We start from the raw sequence: 22,288 nt of genomic DNA on the forward strand, positions 1-22,288 counted from the left end.
TATATAAAATATGCAGCTAAAAACTATTTCTTCTTTCCAGAGTAAGTTACTTGATTCTCAACATCAGTATTCATCAATAATCCCCATAAATGGTAAAAGATGTAAACTCAAAGTTATAATTAGATCAGGTATATTTTTTGTTGTTGTTAAAAAGGAAGTAGACTTTTTGCCAAGACCGTCAGTTATAACAATGTAAAAGCCAAAGAAAATATTAACATTTTCACTGTACTTTGTTACTGAACAATGCAAATACTTTTCCTCTATATTAGGAAATCTCAGTAGGCTGTCCCAGAAGTATGTCTGGGTCTAAATTGCTACCCATTTCTCAAACAAAGGTATCCTAAACAGTTTTGGAGGTGTTCATTGCATACCTCTTCTGTGGATTTCTGGATTGCTTTCAAAAGATTGAGTTTGTGATATACACTCTCAGAGCCACCTGTTTGAGGAACTGCCATTTTCCGCGGAATAAATTGCTAGTTGTGGTCAGAAGAGGTGCTTTCGTAGGAGGATTTTTATGAGAAAGCGTTGTAACAGGATGTTTTCCTTGAGAACCTGCGCAGTGCTGGGGGACTGGTTTCCCCTGCAGGCGGGGGCAGTCCCCTGGGAGCTAGGATGGGTACCTGAGCCAGGACTCTCCCGCAGGGCCCAGCAGAGAGCGGCCACTGCAGCTAGCTCACAGTATGCCCACCTCCCAGGCTGTCACGGCTCTGGATTTGGGTATGAGCACTGGCACCACTGACGGGGGCTTTTGTATGACGCAGGGTATGTAGCGAGCCACAGAGCACTACTGGGAGCCTATGCATATATCACTTACTAGTCATTTCTACTTGGGATGCTACTTCACTTCAGCCTACCTCCTAGGAAAATAAGCAGAATCATACCCCACTTACTTCCCTCTGCCAACAGAAATTGTCCTCATCAACCCCTGGAGGCAGGTGGCCACCTTGGCTCCATCTTGCCTCTTCCACCTCTGCTTCTGTCGCTGACTCACTGTTACCATCTGCGGGCCCGGGCAGCCAAGCTCTTGCTATCACCCACCCATTGCCTCAGCTGAAATAGGTTTACAGACACTATGGTACAGTGTGAGATTCACCGATTCCACCAGGTGGTCTTGTCTCTTGGCCATTGTTGCTGTGTGTTTTGCTAAGCGACGGGTGAGTGACTGGAGTCATTTCTATTCATGCAGACTGACATGATAGAAATGGTTTAATTTAAAATAAAATCACTGAAGGATCTGCTGACATGTATAAGAGGAAGGGAAGTGCATCAAAGTTGCGTCAGAAGAAAAAAAAAAAAGGTGTTATGTTCATATGGTTACAAACAAAGAAGAAAGCAATAAACCCTAAGACTACTTATTCTGGTGTCAGAACAAGATCAGAAAACAGCACAGCAACACCTGCACTAAGGAGTCACAGTGCCTGAAAAGACAAGTAATTTGCTCAAATATGTGTGCATACAAATACTTGTGGGCCAATGGTAAATAGTGAAAGGGCAGTAAAAAGCAAGTATTAACACAAGCAACTTTTGCTGCAGACTACAGGAAACCATTCCCCCACTATTAATAGTACTTGCCTCACAGATACTATCTGATGATGTCTGTATGATATTTATAACAATGTGTGGTATTACTGTCATAGGGACAGGTGTATCTTAACAGCAACCCAGTGTCCAGAGTGGTGAGCAGTCACACTCACCCAGCAGGAGTTCTTCTGCCGATAACAAATGCACCCAACCACATATAATTCTAGCAGGAAAACTGGAGTCACCAGATAGTTGATTAGCCAGTAAATGGTTAATCACTGGCATATGTGATTTTAAAAATAGGCAAGGTGTAGAGCTGTATTCTAGTGTGGTGGGACGACTATTAGGAGAACCTTGAGACAGAGATCTTATGTTGTGGTTGTATATATCTGAGCATGGTAGAGCACCTAAGAGCTTAAAGAACACCCCTGTAAGCATACATTAATGGAGAGATGATAATGTGCAGAGGTAGGAATAAAACTTGCATTGTCATATCTCGATATGTGCAGAGCTGCTTGGTAAATGTTAGAGACACTTACACTGAGCTGGGCATCTGTAGTCCAGATACAGATCAGTACTATAGTGCTGATTTCTGATTAGTGAAACACAAAAACTTTCATTAATGCCTACAAATGTGTGTTTAGTCACCACAATTCACAGAGCATGGATTTATTTCAATCAATATGTCTAAAGTTAAGGGCTGAATAGATAACGTTTATCAATGGGTTGAAACTATAAAAAAAGACAGTTTTCTTAAGTGGTGTTTGGAGAAAGCAACAAAAGAGTAGTGCTCATATCAAGCACACAGAGGTGTGTTTTATTTGTATTTTCATGACTCAAAAGTGTTGTTAAATCCAACTTCATTTTCCTGTAGAAATGTGAAATGTTGATTAATTTGATTGTCCTGCAAGAGGTGTTTGGCATTTCCAGATAACCCCTCTAAGTCTGTGACCATTCCTCCTCCCAGGATACAGCTCGTTTATTGTGGTTTTTTGCCTCTCCCTTCTCTCCTACCTAACATGAGACACTGTCCACAGTCTTGGTGGTTATGATGTTTGCACTGCCTTTCCACTTACTTCTGCTGATTTTATCACTTTTTTCCCCTCCATTTTGTATATTTAATTTGAGTAGATTCTTAAACATACAGCTGACATAACTGTGAATTTATTTCCAGGTGGTTATATGTATCAGTTAGAAATATATCCCCTTTTTTTTCTGTGAAACATTTCTTCCTTACTAACATATCAGTTTCATGTTTGACATCCATAAAGATTAAGTGTCATATAGGGAGCAGTTTCTACTTCTAAGAATAATCCAAATAGATTCAAGAGGTAAGATGGTATATAAAGTCTTGGTTTTCTGGCCACCCAGTGTTTCCAGTAAAATCAGTCTTTCAGTCTTTGCATACCCAAATCTCCCAACGACTATACAGAAAGTCAGGGTGCATAAATAACTCAGGATCAGCTGCATGTGTGTGGAACTTACAGTAACACAGATCTGATACAACTGTTTTAATTATTTTCTAACACAGACGAGGCTCCAATGTCTCACTGACTTTGGATATGAGCAGTTTGGGAAGTGTTGAACCTTTCGTCGCTGTGCCAACCCCACGAGAAAAAGTAGCGATGGAATACCTACAGTCAGCTGGTCGCGTCCTGACACGGCAGCAGCTTCGAGAAGCAGTTGCGTGTTCTCATTTGCTTCAAACAGAATTCATGGTGAGTTTAACAACAAGCTCTAAATGAGGATTTTTGACATAATCGACACAACAGAAACTGGGGGGGGGGGGGGGAGGAATAATTGGGCAACACTTTAATAACAAGTTACAAATAATTTCTGAAGGGCAGATAAGATAGTTCCAAGGTGGTGTTTTATGTTTATGCACTAAAGACAGATAAGTAGCTCAGTTATATCCATGGATAATACAAATTCCTCTTGGTTTGAAGTCCCATTCATAGATGGGATAAACGTCGTATTAGAGCTACAGTGCAAACAGCCAGGACTGTAACACTGACAGTTTCAAAGAGATCATAAAGGCTATGATGACAGAAAACACAGTAATAATTGTAGATTTTGTTTATTCCCGTGCAAACATCAAGTATGGTTGCAACTCGAAGATTAAATTTTTAGTCACTATAAATTACTGTGGAGTAAACAGGGACACTCACAGTCAGTCGGTCTAAAATATCTTTAACAAGCACTCCATACAGCAAGCCTAATATGCTCAAGACCAAAAAACCTGAAGCATCCTATGAATGTATTTAATATTTAAAAGGGTAAAAATCTAAAATGAAGACAGTGACCAGGTAGAAACAAATCAGAGCAGGAAAACTCAGTCATGGAAAACACATTATTACTTTAAGAAGACCTGAAAAAGAGTGGCATTGCAAAACAGCCAGATGAAATAAGCTATTAGAAATAAGCAGACACTCTTTACAAGGGAAACAGAACAGCATAAACTGAAGCCAGTTGAACGTGAAAGCTGAATAAGGCAGGCCAAAAAAGGTTTTAAATGAAAAAAAAAATAATTGTAACTTCATTTCTAAATAGATCAAAAGCACAAAGTTTACCAAAGCGTGCAAGAGCGCAATAAATGATCAAAAGGGTAGAAAAGGGATTTGGAGAAGCTGAAGCAATAGAAGAGAAGTGACTGTACTATTTGCATCTGTGTTGATCACAGAAGAACTTAAAAATTTCCTACTTCTGTGGCAGGAGTAGATTCAAACAAGTGACTGGAGCATCTATCTGATATTGAAGCGTTAATGGAATTGATTCTAGAATAAATCAATAAAATGACTAAAATCTACCCACTGGAATATGCTAATATTCACCCAGGAATCCTAAAGGAGTTCATATATGCAATAATTGCTGTATAAACTGGGCAGGTGTAACCTAGCACTTGGAACCCAGCAGCTGAGGAATCAGAGGGCCAGAGGTAACAGGAGGTCTTCAGAAGGGCTCCAGAAGAGACCCAGAGTACTGCAGGCCTAGAAATCTGATGTTTGAATCAGAGAAATTGGAAGGAATTCTAATAAAGAAAGAAGTCAATAAATATATGGACAAATGCAATACAATGGGGAATAATCAACACAGTGTAGCACTGGAAGGATTGGTTGCTTCTTAGAATAAAAGGAGATGGTCACCATAGGAGTCCCAGAGGCATCTATCCTGGAGCTGATAATGACCAGGATACTCTTAACTCATCTGGAAAAGGGAATAAATAGTAAGGTGGCAAAAATTGATGGTGACACTGAATTACTAAGAGTAGTAAAATTAAAAATAGACTTCAAAGAAATTACAGAAGGATTTTATGATGGTGATAAGGCAGAGGAAATTCAGGGTTGTTATATAAAATGTTTTACATTTGGGAGAAAACAGTTTTGGATACTTTGGTGGATTCTGAAGTACAGAGCTAATAATCTTGAGAAAAGAACTAGAGAATAATGTAGAAAACATTTTTATGACATCAGAATAATCTATATTGCTTTCACAACTACATGCTGCTCTGATCTTTCCATCTCGAAGCACATACAGAACTAAAGTGAGCGTAATCACAGACTAGAGCAGCTCCTGTATCAGGAGATACTAGATGAGACAGGACTGTTCTGCCTAGAAAAGAGACTGTGAGAGGCTCTAACAGAAGCCTATAAAATCATGATAGCAAGGAGAAGATGAATATGGGGCAATTATTCAGGTTCCAGTTATTCAGGTGGCCAGTGCAACACAAAGTAAAGCTTGTCCTGTTCTAAGTTCCCTCAGATGCCCTGCTACCAACTGCTATCAGAGGGTACCAGTTATGCCATTGGTTCTCTGCTGTTCTGCTGCTTAGGCATGAAAGCCAGAAGAAATACCTTCATCATGCTTAACCCCCCCCCATGTTAGGAGTCAGTTTGTACAGACAACTTGGCACCTCCATAGAATCCTATTTACCCAAATCCTCTCACATGGCATCCTTGCATGGCTTTGGGGCAATAGAGACATTTCATTTGTCCCTCAAGGTGGCATAACATGACTTTGCCCATTCAGTGTTTTCACAGAATTTTATTGAAAAGATAAGTCATTATCTTTAAACCATTTTTTAAAATGTGTTTTAAGATAAAGCTGTTGAACAGTATCTGTTTAATATCTTCCTTGCTAGACATAATAGCTTTAGTAGGAACTTGAGGCATGCAAAGAACGCAGTGTATAACCCTCACTCTTTCTGCTCGCTCAGCTTGTTTTATGTAGCTAAAGAAATAAAATAAGACAGTCTTCTTGAGACTAAAATTATTAGTTCCCATGAAAACCTTCCAAGTGTGCAAAAAGGGGAGAAATGTTCAGTTTTCAATGGAAAACTGAAGCATGAGTGGTTTCAGGTTTAGTTCTTTAATTAACATTTAATTTTTTGATTAACAATTAAGGGGGTATTAACTTAATTTTTTATTGTAAAAAATGGTAAGTTACCATCAAAATATTTTCCCATAATATTTATCAAGAAAAAAGAGCTATTTTCCTTTTTTTTTTAATGCTGAAAAAACAGTTGGCTACTTTTACCTGGGAGAACATACCTGATTTGCAAGGAGGAAGAAACATAAATTACCCGGCTTATACTTCTTTAGTAGCCTGAGCTAGTAGCTATTCAAAAGACAGAATGTCTAAAGCTGGTGACAGAGCAGAAAAATACATTATTCCTGAAATACTGGAATGTCAGAAAACGGAATCCTGCATGGGAAAGTGCCAGATTGTTAAATCTACAAAATTTGGTTCTAATAAAAAAGGAGAGATGGGTATAATGAATATCTGCCTGAATTTTCCTAAATTTCCTACATTTACTTGAACGCTTTCAGAGACTCAAATCATATCTCTTTGAGTGTAGAACAGTTGTAGCGTTTAAAGGCTAATGTGAGCCAGAATAGCTGTTATTACAAATGTAGTTGCCATTACTGAAACCTGGTGGGATGAAGCTCATGACCGGAGTGCGGATATCGATGGCAACAGGCTGTTCAGAAGGGACAGGCGAGGAAGGAGAGGCGGAGGCATTGCTCTTGACATCAAAAAATGGATAGAGTATGAAGAGTTGTCTCTGAAGAATAGCCACGAGCAGGTTGAAAGCTTATGGGTAAGAATTAGAGAGGGAGGCAACAAAAGGAGCCTTGCGGTTGGTGTCTACTACAGGCCACCCCATGAAGGGGAGCCTATAGACAAAGCCTTCTTACTCCAGGTACATGAGGCATCATGTTCCCAGGCTCTCATCCTGCTTGGGGACTTCTATCACCCCAGCATCTGCTGGAAAAGTGGCATGGCGAACTGTAGGCCATCCAGGAGACTCCTGGAGTGCACTGAGAATAACGTCTAAAGCCAGGTCATAGACAGCCCTATCAGAAGGGATGTGATACTGGAGCTGATGGTCACCAACACAAGTGAGCTAATCAGTGATGTCAAGATTGGAGGCTGCCTGGGCTGTAGTGATCACGCACTGGTGGAGTTCCCAGTCTTGAGGGATGTGGGTCAGGTGAAGAGTAAAGTCAGGACCCTGAATTTTAGGAAAGCGAACTTCCAGCTCTTCAAGGGATTGTTCAATAGGACCCCCTGGGAAATTGCCCTCAGGGACAAAGAAGCAGAACAGAGCTGGCAGAAAGTTAAGGATGCTTTCCATAGAATTCAAGAGGTAGATGCCCCATCCCTGAAAACATTCAAGGTCAGGTTGGACAGGGCTCTGAGCAATGTGATCTAGTTGAAGATGTCCCTGTTCATTGCAGGGGGATTGGACTAGATGACCTTTAAAGGTCCCTTGGAACCCAAACTGTCCTATGATTCTATGATTCTAATATTATTAGAAGAGTATTGCTCAGAGAGATGAAGTAGCCCATGAACAAAGGCATATATAGATATGCATCTATAATTGTATGCATGCAACTGAGCATATGAATGTGTGCATCTTATACATTATTTGTAATTGTTTAATTATATAATATATGTATATATGTTTAATAAAACAAATCTATATATTGCCTATATAACTATGGACTTTGTATGCTAATTTCCACATGTTCATGCTATTTGCAATCTCCTGGGCTTATTTTCTCCCATGTTAGCAGGAACTTTATGCCCACAATATCCTGATTTTTTTTCTGGAATAATCACTTGCTTTTCACAGCCAGTTTCAGAATAAGTGAGTTGTCTGTGGCTGTGATCCATGGTGCATTGTCAGATTTCTGTCTGTGCTCTTGTCCCCACAAGTTCTTACTACTGGGAGGAGCCCGCTGACTAGAAAATGTTTACAGGATGTAAGTTATTAATGTTATTGATTGACTTTTTTGGCTCAGAGAAATGCATTTCTGTTTTCAGCTCAGTGGCATTTCTGCATCTGTCAGTAACTCACTGACTGATGAACTATCTTAACATTTCAGCAGGCACCAAGAGGGAGACAGACAGGCAGCTGGAAGAGCTGCTCTGACCACCATCCCTTACTGTGCAGGCAGAGGACTCTCCCTCACACATCTTTTTCCATCAGATGTTTCCATGACAGATGCAGATCACATTAAACACAGGCTTAACATATATCTCTCTCTCAGTTCATATACAGTTCAGCAGGGAAACCTTTCAGAAGCCATGCAGTCATCGTGTTTACACTAAGCCAGAGTTGAACCAGGGAAGCTCTAGGTCAGCCACTAGCCTGTACCAGAGCCAGTCAGTAAAATGCAGAGCCCAAGGGCCAAGGGGAAGAGTCTCACAGAGATCATCACTGGGAAGGGGTGAAGGTCAGAGGTGGGAATGAGGGGGGTGTGGGAGCTCATTTTGTAGTTCCATGGAGGAGGAAGGGGCATCAGAAGCAGGACAGAGGTGAGACGATTTGACCTGAAGGAATGGAGATGAGGTTTATGCAGGAATGGATTCTTACAAGTGAGAAACTCCTGTGCTTAGTGCAGGCATCATATGGATGGCAGAACCAGGAGCTGAAAAAGTGTTGGGTGAAACACCTTCAAGGAAGGTGTACCTTAGCAGTAGCGCTTTGGCTGGACTGAAATGAGAGGCAGGAAGTCATTCTTTTGAGGCATCAGCTGAAGAGCAAGGAAGAGATCGAGGAAGAAACTGAGTAAGGAAGAGAGGAAGAATAAAGAAGGTCCACTAAACACTACTAAGGTAGAAAAATAAAAACCAACACAGAAGTTGCAGTCTTATGTAATAAGATGTCCAGAAGCTGAGTTGGGAAGCAGAAAAGAAATAAAGCAATTCATTATGACCCATATAAATTTTACTTAATTTTGCCTTCTCTTCAACCAGAAAAGTAAGAGGGTAGCTTCCCTGCTTGGTGTAAAGATCTGCTGTTGGGTGCATCCTTGGCACGCTGTTAGGAGCCTTCTCCCTGTTCCTCTAAAAAATATCCTGCAGCAGCCAGTCATGCTAGACAGAACCAGAGCTTGGGTCTGAAGGACAGTGGCCATGCATCTCATCTGTGCCTGAGGCGTGTGGAGGTAGAAACCAGCTGATTTTGGAGGAAAATCCTTAAGTAAATTTTCCAGTGGTGCAAGTCAAAGGATTTTGCACTGAATAGGGTAGGATCATACCTTTTGTGTGTCCTCATGTTCCTATGTGTCTGTAAGAGGCAATTATTTAATATGCTGCTGTCTCTTTGGACAAATATACCAGGCTAGCAATGAAGTGTTCAAGTCTCTAGTAATGACTGTGCTTTTAAGTAGAAGTGTTAATTTACTGAAGATCAAATTCCAGCTTACCCTTAAATTTAAATAATTGAGGCCAAAAAAATTCAGTAAAAATGGAGTTTTGAGTCAACTGAAGCATTTTTAATGTGATTTTTGACAGATTGTTGTGGTTGGTAAAACATCCCCCACAATCAGGAAAAAAAAAACACCCTACTTGTTTCATCTTGCCTTTTTCAAAGGGTTGTTTTTATTCAACTGTGAGAACACTAACAATGTTTCAGGACCTCAAAATCAGAATTATTCTCCCCCTGCCCCTTATACCAATTGAAACATTTTGTTCAATGAAAAATTGGAGGATTTTTACTTTTCATGCTGACAAACAATTTTTGGAACTTCAAGCAAACTGCCACATTAGTTACTTGCACATCTGCATATTTAAAGAAGACAATGTGGATCAGTCACTAAAAGATCAAAATGAGAATCAAGAGAAATATTACTTCAGATTTTTATTACACTTGAGTCACTGAATGCGAAAGGCTAAGACACTTCATTCTAGTAGTTTCTATAAAAAGCAAGTGAGGTCTTTGACATTGTTAAGGGCTTTGCACAAAATTAAAAAAATGTTTGCCATATATTAATATTTAATTATTTTGAAAGTTCCTCCCCCAATTATGTAAAATGTTGTGCTTTTCTGCTACAGTACTGCACTTTTCAACTCCACTTTTCTAGAACTATTGTGCATTTTAACCTCTCTCCTAATCCTGTAAAAACTTTGCTTCTAATAATTCATCAGAAGTGTTCCTTGGAAGTCACCCCTTCAATATGCAACTCCCTGTGTTTATTAAAGGAAGGGTGTTGACAGGCTTGAGGTGGGAACCACTTTTTTCTTAATAACTTTGATGTCAAAAGACAGTTGTGTAACAGCAGATGGCCTTCTGGTGATAATTTCCTGCATGCCTCCTTTGGAAACACCAATCTGATTTAATTTATTTTTTATAGGAAATACCAATGAATTTTGTGGATCCCAAAGAAATTGACATCCCGAGTCACGGAACTAAAAACCGCTATAAAACAATTTTGCCAAGTAAGTGAGTTAGCCCATGGTTTCCTACTATGACATTTAGTCCTGCTTTGAGAACATATTGCTGTGAAAATCTAGCTGTCTTTATCTTTGATTGTTGTGTACCTGTTCACGAGTGTATTTATAGGCCATGTAGAAACACAACAAAAGCCCAGTACTGTAGGACTGGCGAATGCAGAAGTCTTACTGGATGCTTTAGTAGGTACACACTTTGACAGCATCCCAACCATGTACTGAAAGGCAACCTGGGTGCATGCTGGTTTTCTCTGGAGGACAGCTCAGGAAGATGGGTAGAGAGAGATCTGCCATGCCTCATAGTAGCTCCCCCAGTCTGGAGAACGAGAGGACCAAGACTGTCCTCTATCACAGTGCACAACTTGCAGTCACTGAATTCTCTCTGGTTGGGTCAAGCTACTTGGGATCGTGTCCAACATTAAATGGCCCAGACTTAAAAAAGCAAGTTCATCCTATCTTTTCTTGTAGTGGACTTCTATCTTCTTAAGTCCCCTGGAGTACTTTTTTAACTCTCCATGCAGCAACTGGCTTTGTGGAAATCTGTTTACATTAGTAAGAAAACCGCCCTAACACAGTGCTGCCTCATTGTTGCTGTAAACTTGTTACTGCTTTGCTATACTGCTTCTGTATTTTTGTTGGCCCAAATTCCTTATTTCTGACCAAGTAACAATCGCTTCATTATAATTAGGGGTGACTGAAAACTTTTCAGTGGAATAGTTTTCCCTCAAAATACACGTTTTTCTGCATAACATTTGTTGGTGGATAATGAGATATTCCATTTCTCTTTTATTAATAATTTTATTTTGGTTTCAGTTTCAAAATAGGTTGCAGAAGTTTTAACATTGCACTAAATATAGACATGAAGAGTTGAGGTTTTGTAAATTTTGACATCACCAAAGTGAAAAAGTTCAATGATTCAAAATGTTGGAGAACACTCCCACAGAAAAATGTAAACATATCCCTTTGTTTAGGTTTGGAATGAAGATTACTTTTAAAATGACAGCATATCCTATCAACTAGAAATTTGTTCTCTAATCATCTCTATAATGTCCTTGTAGGCCTATGTTATATGTTAGTCGTGCAAATTCACACACTTTAAGTGACGAGATTTTCCTCGGCGACCCTGAATGCATTGTAATTTGTTCACATCATACAAAGGCCTTGCAGTTAAATTAATGAAAACTGATGTCCTTCAGCCACTAGATTAGTCTCAGAAATGTGATACGTAGCTGGGAAACAAACTCTTGTGGAGTTCTTGCTTCCCTTCAGCCCCCAGTAATATTCCCATTGACTTCAAGGTTAGTTCATCTACTGCAACCAATAGCTGTGTGCAGCTGAGCTCAATGGAGGAATGTTGAAGGGAATTAAAGAAAATAAGTAACTGAATGCAAGTTATATACTAAGTAATCAGAAAATTCAGCATCCCTTGGAGTCTGGCCCAGTGTCAACAGGATGTACATGGAGGGTGAAATCCTGACCCTTTTGACGACAGCAGGACTGCAGCCATCAGCTGCAGTGGAGCCAGGATATCGCCAAGCCTCCCTCCGCCTGACGGGCCGATTTTTGGAAGGAGTTCTCCCTTCCCATAGCATCTCGCGTCCGAGCTGCCCCAGCCACCATCAGATTCACCTTCAGCAATGCCTTGCAAATGCAATGAGTCCTATTTCACTGCAGCATGTGTTTTGAATTGGGACACGAGATCTGGGCCGTGGTTGATGCTGATGAGCTTTGAGAACCAGCATGCCTTTGTGTTTTCACCTCCAGTTAGCTGGGACGTGCCGCTAACTCCGAGGCACATTTTCAGTCCAAGCACGCTGCCGCGGTGCACCACAGCTACTCACTGACAGGCACTTTGTAACCATCTTTGACAGAAATCAAAAGGCCTGTTGTGTGTTAGCACCAGGCTGTTTCAAGGAAGATATTTTGAGGATTGAGGCACATGCTCATAATAAATACTCGCACACCCCACACCCAGTCTGAGAGGGTTTGGAAACGATTTGAGTGATTAAATAGAACAGCCTTCCTGGTTTCCTGCTGAGATGATATCAACCTGCTGCTTCGTACGCCCGCATCAGCTTTTCCATTCCCAGCGCTGGGTGCGTCTCCCAAATCGGGGCACCTGTGGTGACAAGTGACGTTTTAGCTGATGGATTATCTCCTAAAAATGTCCAGTCCTGCCAGCTCCACCCTATGCGCTGTGGAGGATGTTCTCATTTTCTAAAAGATAATTCTGTGACAGGGTGCATGAGGGCAGGTTCATGTTAAGAGATACTACCCAGCCAGACACACTCATATGAAATAAACAGAATGCCTAATGAAAATTATTCTATATGGAAAACTACAAAGTACAGGAAATGTTACATTTCTAGTTGCAGTATAACATAGGCAACGCTCTTATGCAAACACTGGGATGCCTCTTTAAGTTTTCTAAGTGTTATTTGCTTTATAGTAATACGTTAATACAACTAACGAGGCGACAGTGTGGGATCAGAGACAAGTGGCTAAACAGTTCCTTAGAATCACTGTTTTTCCACCCCTCCTCCTGACTGCGACCCCACCCACGGATCCTGTTAAACCCTGCTCCGTATCTTCAACTGCATTCCCTCTGCCATCCACCTACAGCATTTCTCACTCCCTCAGAGCAAGTTCCCAGTCCTGCACACAGATCTCAGTCTCTCACCACAGCCACATCCTTGTGGCAGAACACCAGCACTGCTGCTCCCCCCTCATCCTCTTACTCCACATCCTCACCTTTGCCTGCTTGTCTCCGGCAGCCCCCGTGTCTCCACTACATGTCCCCACTACATGTCCCCGCAGCAGGACTTCCGCTTCAAAGCCCTTTATCTTTTCTCCTTCCTGTCTCACTTTTCCACCTCAAACCAGAAGCAGAATTCCCGCGGTGCTTCAGAGCATGTGTGGGCTCTTGCTTACAAAGGAGCAAGTATCTTAATACTGTGGGTATCTTGGTGTGTGCAAGACATCCACGGTACCTGGATGTCATTCCTTACCCCTTTCTGAAGAGTACCCTCAGGGCAAAAGCCTACATGAAAACACTCACGGCAGATTCACAGTAACATGAAGGTAGAAAGCACTTGGCAGGTGAGACCCACAAATCCACAAGCTGTTGCTTGAAGTGCTTGTGCTAAAACTGGCTCTGGCACTCCAGCTAAAAAAAAGGGGAAAATTAAATCTAAATCATATGAACAAAGCACTTCATTATGCAAGCTTATAGACAAATGCAGGAAAACCTTTCTCTTGATGTTTAGAATTTTCAAGCTCCCTTGCACTATAGTCCTGACTACAAGCAGTCATATTTGCTCCAGTCCTGCTCCCTAGTGAAGGCAATAGGATCACCAGCAGGCTTTCAAAGACTAAAGAGAAAAATCATATTTACAAAGCAGACAGAGAAAAACTGCTTAATCTTAGTGGAATTCAACATGGGTTCATCACATCTTTTATGTATATCCATGTGAGTCGACAATGTGTGTCCTTGTAGTCACCAGTATGATAACGTCTATAATATTTGTGAATAGCCAGTATTATAATAACTGATCTATGCTAAACTGCATAGTTAAAATGCAAATGGATATTAGGCAGATCTTATTTTTAGTAGATAAGAAAGATTCCCTTTGCGTGAATGAAACTTTATTTTGTAATGCTCAAGCATGTTTTAAAATGCGGAAGCACTCACCATGATAAATCTGTTAAGTTTTCCATTGAGAAATCCTGGATCATATTGGAAGTGCCAGGAATGATTCAGATGAGATTAAAACATGATGCATAGTTTACAAGTGTTTTATACATGAGGTGTTTTGAGGCAGTTGTATTATTTGCAAGTCTAATAGCCTATTCCCCACCTGGCAGAGACTGGGAACGCAGTCTGGTATGATTCTTCCACGTTGTGTGTTACAATGTTTACCAAGTAATACCAGTATTCGTAACTCATTTATAAACTGCAAGCAAAACCAGGAGAAATAGAGGTGGATGAATTTCAAAAGGTCTCAATATCTGAAAGATTTATAATCTTTTGGGCTGCAAGTGTGAGAGCACTCACAAAATTTTCATCTTCCTTTCCTACTCACAAAACAGAAATACCTTAAGCCCTTCTCACAGTATTTCAGTCCTACTGTTGGTAAGGCAACTAGGACTGGACTAGGGGTAACAAATTACTTATCTTGGAAATGCTGCAAATGCGAACATACCCATGGCCTAAAGAATTCAGGACATAGTAGCAGTCGAAATGGAAGAAGGAAAAATGACCACAGCTCATCATACCCACCATACAACAAATACAGCTTTTGCAATGGGACAAAGCCCTGGGTCTTCATGACAAAGTGGTGTTCATGGTGTGGATGAACCTCCAGTATCAATGGCAGCGGGGGAAGCTGTCCAGCAGTGCCACCATACAGCCCAGCTTCTTCCCTATGCCGGGCAGTCTTATGGTGGCAAACTACAGCCCCTGTAACACCCTTCTATTCCTCCAGCCTGCTAAAATCAGGCCAATATTAATTTGTTAAAGATGGAGTTAGAGGAAGCTTCTTCTACCCTAATGGGAGAGCTATTCCAGACTTCCTAGATACGTGGAAGAAAACAGCAGTAATTTTGCCTCAGTCAAAATTGTAGGAGACATTTTTTATTAGTAATTATAAGTGCTTAACAGCTCTGCTGCGTTTCAAGATGCTTTACAAACATTGATGAATACAGCTTTGCAGCCACCATCTGTGTCTTTCTGCTGTAGCTTCAGACTCTCAGACTTTGCCATCCTTGAGGAAAAGATAATTACCTCCAAGGTATTTGTCATTCAGGAGGAAGATAATTACTTCCATTTGTGTCTGATGATTGCTTAGTGGCTCTGGATCTTTAGTGGCACTCAGGTTTTCCTCCTTTCAGAGCTGAGTTTACAGCACTTGCCTATTTCATAACTGATCAGGACTGTTAATTTATAAAAGATTCCCATTTGGAAGCAGTGTTTGTTTCGTTGATTGGAGTTGGAAGGAGGTCTCGAGAAACTGTAGAACTGATTTAGCTGCTCTTTAGTAACAGAGGGATTTATCTCAAGACATGGTAATTAAACTGGATGTTGAGTCTGCTTGGAAGAGGTTTTTTAAGGTAGGGGTCAAGCTACACCAGAATCAGAGGCATTGTGTGAGCGAGAGGAAGTGAGTGTTTTTTCAAGGCCACGTAGCCTGAGGCATTTGTGGAAATGGCTAATAATCACTCTGTGCTGAAAAGGAATGAGAGGTTTCCTGTTCTCATATTGTTAAGAGGAAAAAAAAGCTGTAAGTGAAAAAGTTGGGAAAGCTAGTACAAAGAGATTTTAACACAACCTAACTAGAGTTCATGTTGTGCTATTAACACAGAGGACAGGACTTCCATGCCCAGACTTTGAACTAGAAGTCATGCATTCATTTGCACATTTTAAGGAACACACTTTCAAAACACCAGCCTGGGTCCTGCAAAGGACTCCTGTCCAAGATGCTCCTGTGACCTCCAGTGGGAAAAGGACATAAAGTATGCTTGGGATCATCCCTCCTCTTCCTTTGATTTGCAAAGGTTTTATCTTGTTCTTAGGAACAGGATGAAAAGTGACAAAAGAAATCCAAAAGCAACTCTGAAAATACCGGTTTTTGCTACAGCCTAAGTACATCAATTATATATTTCTTGTGTAAACAGCAGGACCACATAATAAATAACATTTTTTTACCACTCTCCATTTCAACATCTGTGTATGTATCTTTAAACACATTGCCTAGATTGCACTCAGCAAAGCAGAGGCTATTTTGAAACCTATAGTGTCTGTATACTGTCAAAAAGCTGCTGCTTCTATTTAATTATTTAAGCAAATTACCAGAAGAAACGATTATTTTTATAGGTATAGAAATATTTCCATATAATTTTGTTTAAAGTAGAATATTTTTTCAGAAAAGGTGTGAAGAGAGTCAAGTGTGTCTCTAGACAGCCACAACATAGGCACCTCACTCCTCCTTATTCCTTTCTGTTACGCTGTGTAATTGAGAATTTCTTTGGCTTTAATTCCAAAAGGGTAATACATGAGGGATCACATAATCACAAATGAGCAAGCAAAAACTTCCTTTGCAGGAGGGATTTAGTAGTCCTCAGCTCTGTACTCAGAAGAACTGTCCCTCACTCCATTCTATATCATCCAAGACAGTGAAGGAAAGAACAGCATGAAGGAAAATATTCCTGTATTTTGACATTGCGTCTCCAGTCTAGTATACATGAATGGTCACAAATTGTGTCAGATGACAACACAGGACTGAAGGGAAGGATATGGATTACCTAGTCCAGCCCCTTACAGTGAACTTAAATCAGTATAAAAGCACATAGCTGATTTCATCCGAGGCAGAGGGAGCTTTTCTTAATTTAAATCCACCTCTAGTCATTGGAACAGTACAACTTCAGCAAAGTTGAATCAAAAGGACTTGGTGTAATTATCTAGCATCATACGATGGTATGACACAGGTTTCAGAGACAATTTAGGCAGGCCGGCTTGCTACTCAAGACAGGCAGAGTAGACCTTACTGATCATTCCCTGGACCTGATAGTGTGGCTTTAAAGCCCACGGCTTGCTGAGATACTTCTACACAGCCCAACATTGTGCAGTACAGATGTACCTCAGTTACACATGATGATCCTTTGCAGAGGGAAGAATTTGATGCATAATGATTTAGTCCTTAACAACCCTGAATAACAATAGATTATTTTCTTCAACTAGTGTTTCATTCTCTATAGAAATCTTTTAATGATGGGTTTTCTTTTCAATTTCCATCTTCCTTGTGCTCTTAGATCCTCTAAGCAGAGTGTACTTGAAACCAAAAAATCCATCTGACTCCTTGAGTACCTACATAAATGCTAACTACATTAGGGTAAGTAAATGTACACTCTTCATGTACTTTTGAGATGGTATTTGATTTTCCACGTGAATAGCTGATTTTGCCAAGGTGCCACTCATTTTACTCCTACCCATCTTTGTTGGTAATCTCTAATCTTTTTGTCTACATTGATGTGATAGAAATAGTTTTGTTTGTAACAAAGCCCACATAGCCATGAATGTACTACAATGGTTGCAATAAGAAAACAATTTATCAAATAGTTTATAAAAAACATTAAGAAACACATGCATTACTGTTTGTTTACTTCAGTATTTACCATTTATTGTCCTACTGCCTTATAGGAAGAAAAAGAGGGCTACCTTTTAACAGTGACAGAGATACCAGTATTTTGGTATAGAGAAGATCAGAGTCAACAGGAGTATAAGCTGTATGATTGCTCCTTGCAGTCATATTATCCACAAACAAGTTCAGTGGTGATGGGTTTTTTCCATTAATAATTATATCAATTGATAGTCCTGAAATCATCGGTTAAGTAATTACATAAATACTGTAACAAGTTTGTGAAAAGGAGCATAAGCGGATGTGTTAAATTACACATGTGCACCAGCACACACCTTCATTCACATTTTACTCCCTATATTGAATGATTACACGATACAAAGACTTTACCAACATGAACCCTGTTGGAAAGCATTATTTCTAAGTGTCAGCTATATTATAATCCTTGATGGCACACACACACAGCTTTCTTGAACCCGTGGCACAGTGTATGCTGACTAGACTACTAAGTTACTTCAGTCATGTTTTAGGAATCTAGTGCTCTACCTGCAAAATTAAATGTTTTGATTAGAGTTATGTACCAGATCCTCAGCTGGAATAAATGTAATAGTGCAACTGAAATTTTTCTCCAGAGCTCTACAGTGATGTTGCTTATTTAAATAACAGTACATGAATATAGTCATACACATCCCCCACATCCCTTAGCTTGCCTCACTTTACATCCTGTACTTTCAGTGTTTTGTACAAAAGACATCACGGTGTAACTAAGCAGAGCAGTTCTCTTTGGAGAACAACTCTTCCCTCAGCCAAGCCATGTTTTGAGTCCCCTGAGGTCTCCCTTTTCACCCTACCACCACCCTTCAGGACAACATACGGTGATTCCTCCCACTGCTAACACTAGCTGAACTGTTAGCAACTGCAGGAAAAAATACAACCCAGTGATAAAATGAAATTTCTCATCTATTCATGCAATACCATTGGGCTTGCTAGGATCCTGACAGACCTCTCTTGGACAAAGTATATTCAGGCAGATTGGTGAGTAGAGGGAGGATTGTTTATACCAGCTGAGGATTTATCCCATTGGTTCATGCAATGAGCAACAGTTGTCAGGGAGAAAGGCACCCAAAAGGAAGACCCATGACTAAAGGCTCCTGCACCACCTCCAGCTGTTCTCCATTCACTCATCCCCTTCAGACATTGCCAGGATCACCTGATCTGAATTACTGTTGGGCACCTTGTCACTGTACAAACTTACAAGTTCTACTTCTCACCCAAAAAATAAGAAGGTAGTCTCTTGTTTTTCCCATTTCTTTTTGCCTTTCCTTTTCCTCTGCTTCCCCAGTTTGCCTGACCTTTCTTTGCCCTCCTGTACACTTGTGTGTCTTGGGACTCCCTATACTGGTATATTGTTCCTCCTATAAGGTCTCATAAAGATGCTTCTCCCTTAGCAAAGATGCATAGCAGATTCTTTGACTCCATAAGCCTTCCTGTATTTTAATTTTTTTTTCCTGTCATGAATCTTTGCAGAAACTAGTTTTATAATTCTTATTTTTTTTCCTGTGACTTGTTGGCTGTAAACTATCTTGTAAACACTGCAGCAATATAAATCATGGATTAAAGTACTACTGGATGGTGGAAAGCCCCAACAACTTGAAGAACAGAGTGAGCTAGGACAGGCCAAGTAAGCAGGGAAATTTGAGAGGGATTGATGTATTCTCAGGACCATTTCAGTCCATTGAATCAGTAGTTTCTAGAGGAAAAACTGTTCTACTGAAAAATTTCTGATCTGCTCTACTGTTAGTCATAACTGCTTTCAGTTCAAATAACTCTTTTTTTTGTTTGTTTTTTTGTTTAAGTCCAGATTTGTTTTTCTGCTCTTTCAGAAGATTCACCTGCAATTCTGGTCGACCACATGAATTTAAAGTAAATACTTTTGTTTCTGTCTCTAAACCAGGGATATGGAGGTAAAGAGAAGGCTTTCATTGCAACTCAGGGACCAATGATTAATACTGTGAATGATTTCTGGCAGATGGTTTGGCAAGAAGACAGCCCTGTCATTGTTATGATCACAAAGCTGAAAGAAAAAAATGAGGTATGACAACTAGCCAAACTGAGAAATTGTTCCTATGGCTGTGTACTGTAGAAAGAACCTTAGCAGATATGGAAGGAAGCTGGCACATAACTGGCTCTTAAATACTCTGATAATGGGCAATGTGGAAAGTAATGTTGGAGTATCCAAATATACCAATTGCAATTGCATAGCAATCATAAGAGATGTATTTAAAAAAGACAAAAAGGAATTCCATTTTCTAGATCTGTGCTGTTGGTTTCATAATTTTTAAAGAAACACCTCATTTATCTGTTGGTCACCTCCGTACTTCTTGTTACTTTCTGGTATATAAAGAATAGATGGTTAGTGTTAAAATTAGAGGTTTCCTGACATGGCTGAAGTTTGCACTTTGCTATAATGGCAGGTTTTGAATCCATTCCAGATATTACAAATCAGAAATCCCAGAAATACAGTTTGAACTCCCAAATGACAATACCGTGGAGGTACTTAGCCAGAATGGAAACATGTAGCTCTTTACCTTAGTACCAAGTAGAGATCACAATCGCATTTTAATTGCTAATGGCCACCTAACTGCCTGATACACATGCTGTGACTTTTGGGTCGATTCCCAATTACATCTCAATAGCTTTATTTAGTATTCGTGTAACTTGTTGCCAGGCTTTTCTTGATAATGCCAGAGTCCATATTTGTGACTGCCAGGCATTAGGAATGAAAATCACTTTCCCATGTAGAGGGCCAACGCAAAGGTCTGTTCTGAAAAATTGGATGTTAAAAAAGTGGTTTACAGGTCTTGTGGGCAAGAGAGAGACAGACATGAAGGAGATTGACTTTTTTCTTGAATCCAAACTGCTAGACTTGGTAGCAATTCTCAGCCCCAGGTGAGTGCCTCAACTGAGTCTCAGAACCTTGCCAGGTAAGCACCAAGGCCATATTGCCCCTGCTCCACTCACACCTCTGCTCTTCAAACTCAGGTACATGTGATGATAGAGAAACAGAGTTTATTCAGGCAAAGTTCCCAGTCTGAGTGATCAAAGGACCAAGATCCTGAGTGTGTTCCCAGGGCTCAAACTCACTGGTCCATTTAAATATGGACTCAGTAAACATACTGTTCTTTCTTTTTTCCCTGACCACTGCTTGGCTCTTTGTCACTGTGAGTTTGGGCTTCTAACATGAACTTAAAATCCAGTGGACTTTAAGAAAACTGTATGTAAAGAGTACATTGGTCCTGTAAAATATCCCAAGACGTATTTCCAAACCAGGTGCCATTTTGCACTAGACTGTTCAAACAAACGTCCAGAAGCCTACATTAAAAAGATTACTCCTGAAAATGTAGAAAACTTACCCCGGCCTAGTTGGCCAAAAGAATAAGAACTTCACTGAGGAAATGCTGACTGTTTAAACACTCACATCTGACACTGTGTAAGAAGAATGACTTGAAAGAAGTGCCCAGTGGTTTCCATCATGTCAGGAAGCCCTGTGTTTACCTGAGTTACGCAGGCTCTAGGCACTGGTGTTTATCCGCATTGTTGTGGCCTGGCAGTGGTAATTTCCTCCTAATAGAAAGGGTGGGGAATCTCAAGTCGTTCCCAGGCTATATAGAGAGGCTGTGTTTGCACAAGCTGTCCTGCCCTGTCTAGGAACCTTAAGAACTCTCCCACCGTTAGCCAGTTCCTCCTGAAACCTTGCTTGCTATTGAAAAGAAAGCAGCTTAGCTAGTGGCTACGCTCAGCATATTAATTTCACTGTTAAACTTTAGAGAAGACAAAAGCAGATGTTATTTAGCACAATAGCACTTGATATGTTTTCTTCTCTGTGGTCTGCTTTATTTCCATTGTTTTCAGGGAGGTACATCTGCCGCACACATACAAATACCTTCATATTTGAAAGCGTATTCATCCACTGATCCATGTCCAGCCCTGCACAAATAAAGCCCTACATCTAACTGTCAGGTATAGGCCTCATTCCAGTTGGTATAACATCAGTCAGCCTCCATTTGAGCTATAATGTACTATAATGTATAAAGTAATGTATAATGAGGGAGCTCTCAAATGAGAGACACAGAAAAACCTTAATCTCAAGAATTAATTCATTTATTTAGCCTAAGTGAAATTATTTGGGACATTAGTGTCCTAGTTCAATATGCTTATGTGATGAATTTGCAATAACAATGGGAATTGTATGAAGTGATGATAAACAAAGATTTCTATAGAGTTACTTCCTTCCATCAGATGAAAAAAAGATTAAGGACTCACTGTGGTAACACTTTTTACAAGATGGATGAAGATACAACATGAAAGTAGAGTGCTGAGCAAAATACTCATTTCAGCTGTATGAAAAAACCCTGGAGCATTAAATTATTGGATTTTCTTTCTTTTTCATTTTGAACTCTGATTTTAAAAAAAGGAGATTGATTTCTAAGCAAGAATAATGCTGAAGGAACTATGGGTGCTGTGAGTATTTTAAGCAGAATCTGTAAATCCAGTCCTCAAAACTACACAATATCTGAACAGATTGGAAATCTACCTGTGCAAGGAGAATCCACAGGAAAGGAGCTTCTGCCTGAATAAGTAGTGAGAAACTTGGCATTCTAGGCTATAATTTTAGGGTTAATACAAGGAATAACACATCTCATCTAGTGGTCTAGGTGCCCTCCTTGGTCACTGAAGAGCAGTAGTCAACTCCAGAGGGTGATCCATACCACTCTAAGAGAATAAGATAAATCACCCACTGAAGGTGACAATCTCTAATTCTGTAGTAATATTTTAGGACACCATCTTGGAAAGCTTTATCCATGAAGCACATACAAGCTTCATATATTACTGAG

At 40.1% G+C, this 22,288-nt stretch overlaps 1 protein-coding gene across 1 annotated transcript in view; it reads left to right on the top strand.

Annotated features, from left to right (window-relative positions):
* Window positions 1-22,288, top strand: part of PTPRR (protein tyrosine phosphatase receptor type R) — a 156,203-nt gene that overhangs the window by 117,896 nt on the left and 16,019 nt on the right. Inside the window, exons 7-10 of the mRNA XM_074167596.1 lie at window positions 3,053-3,239; window positions 10,164-10,248; window positions 17,068-17,147; window positions 19,348-19,485. Coding sequence (XP_074023697.1) covers window positions 3,053-3,239; window positions 10,164-10,248; window positions 17,068-17,147; window positions 19,348-19,485 — 490 coding nt within the window. The remainder of the gene's footprint in view (window positions 1-3,052; window positions 3,240-10,163; window positions 10,249-17,067; window positions 17,148-19,347; window positions 19,486-22,288) is intronic.

The sequence above is a fragment of the Numenius arquata genome, chromosome 2 (assembly GCF_964106895.1).
Source record: "Numenius arquata chromosome 2, bNumArq3.hap1.1, whole genome shotgun sequence".
Classification (NCBI taxonomy): domain Eukaryota; kingdom Metazoa; phylum Chordata; class Aves; order Charadriiformes; family Scolopacidae; genus Numenius; species Numenius arquata.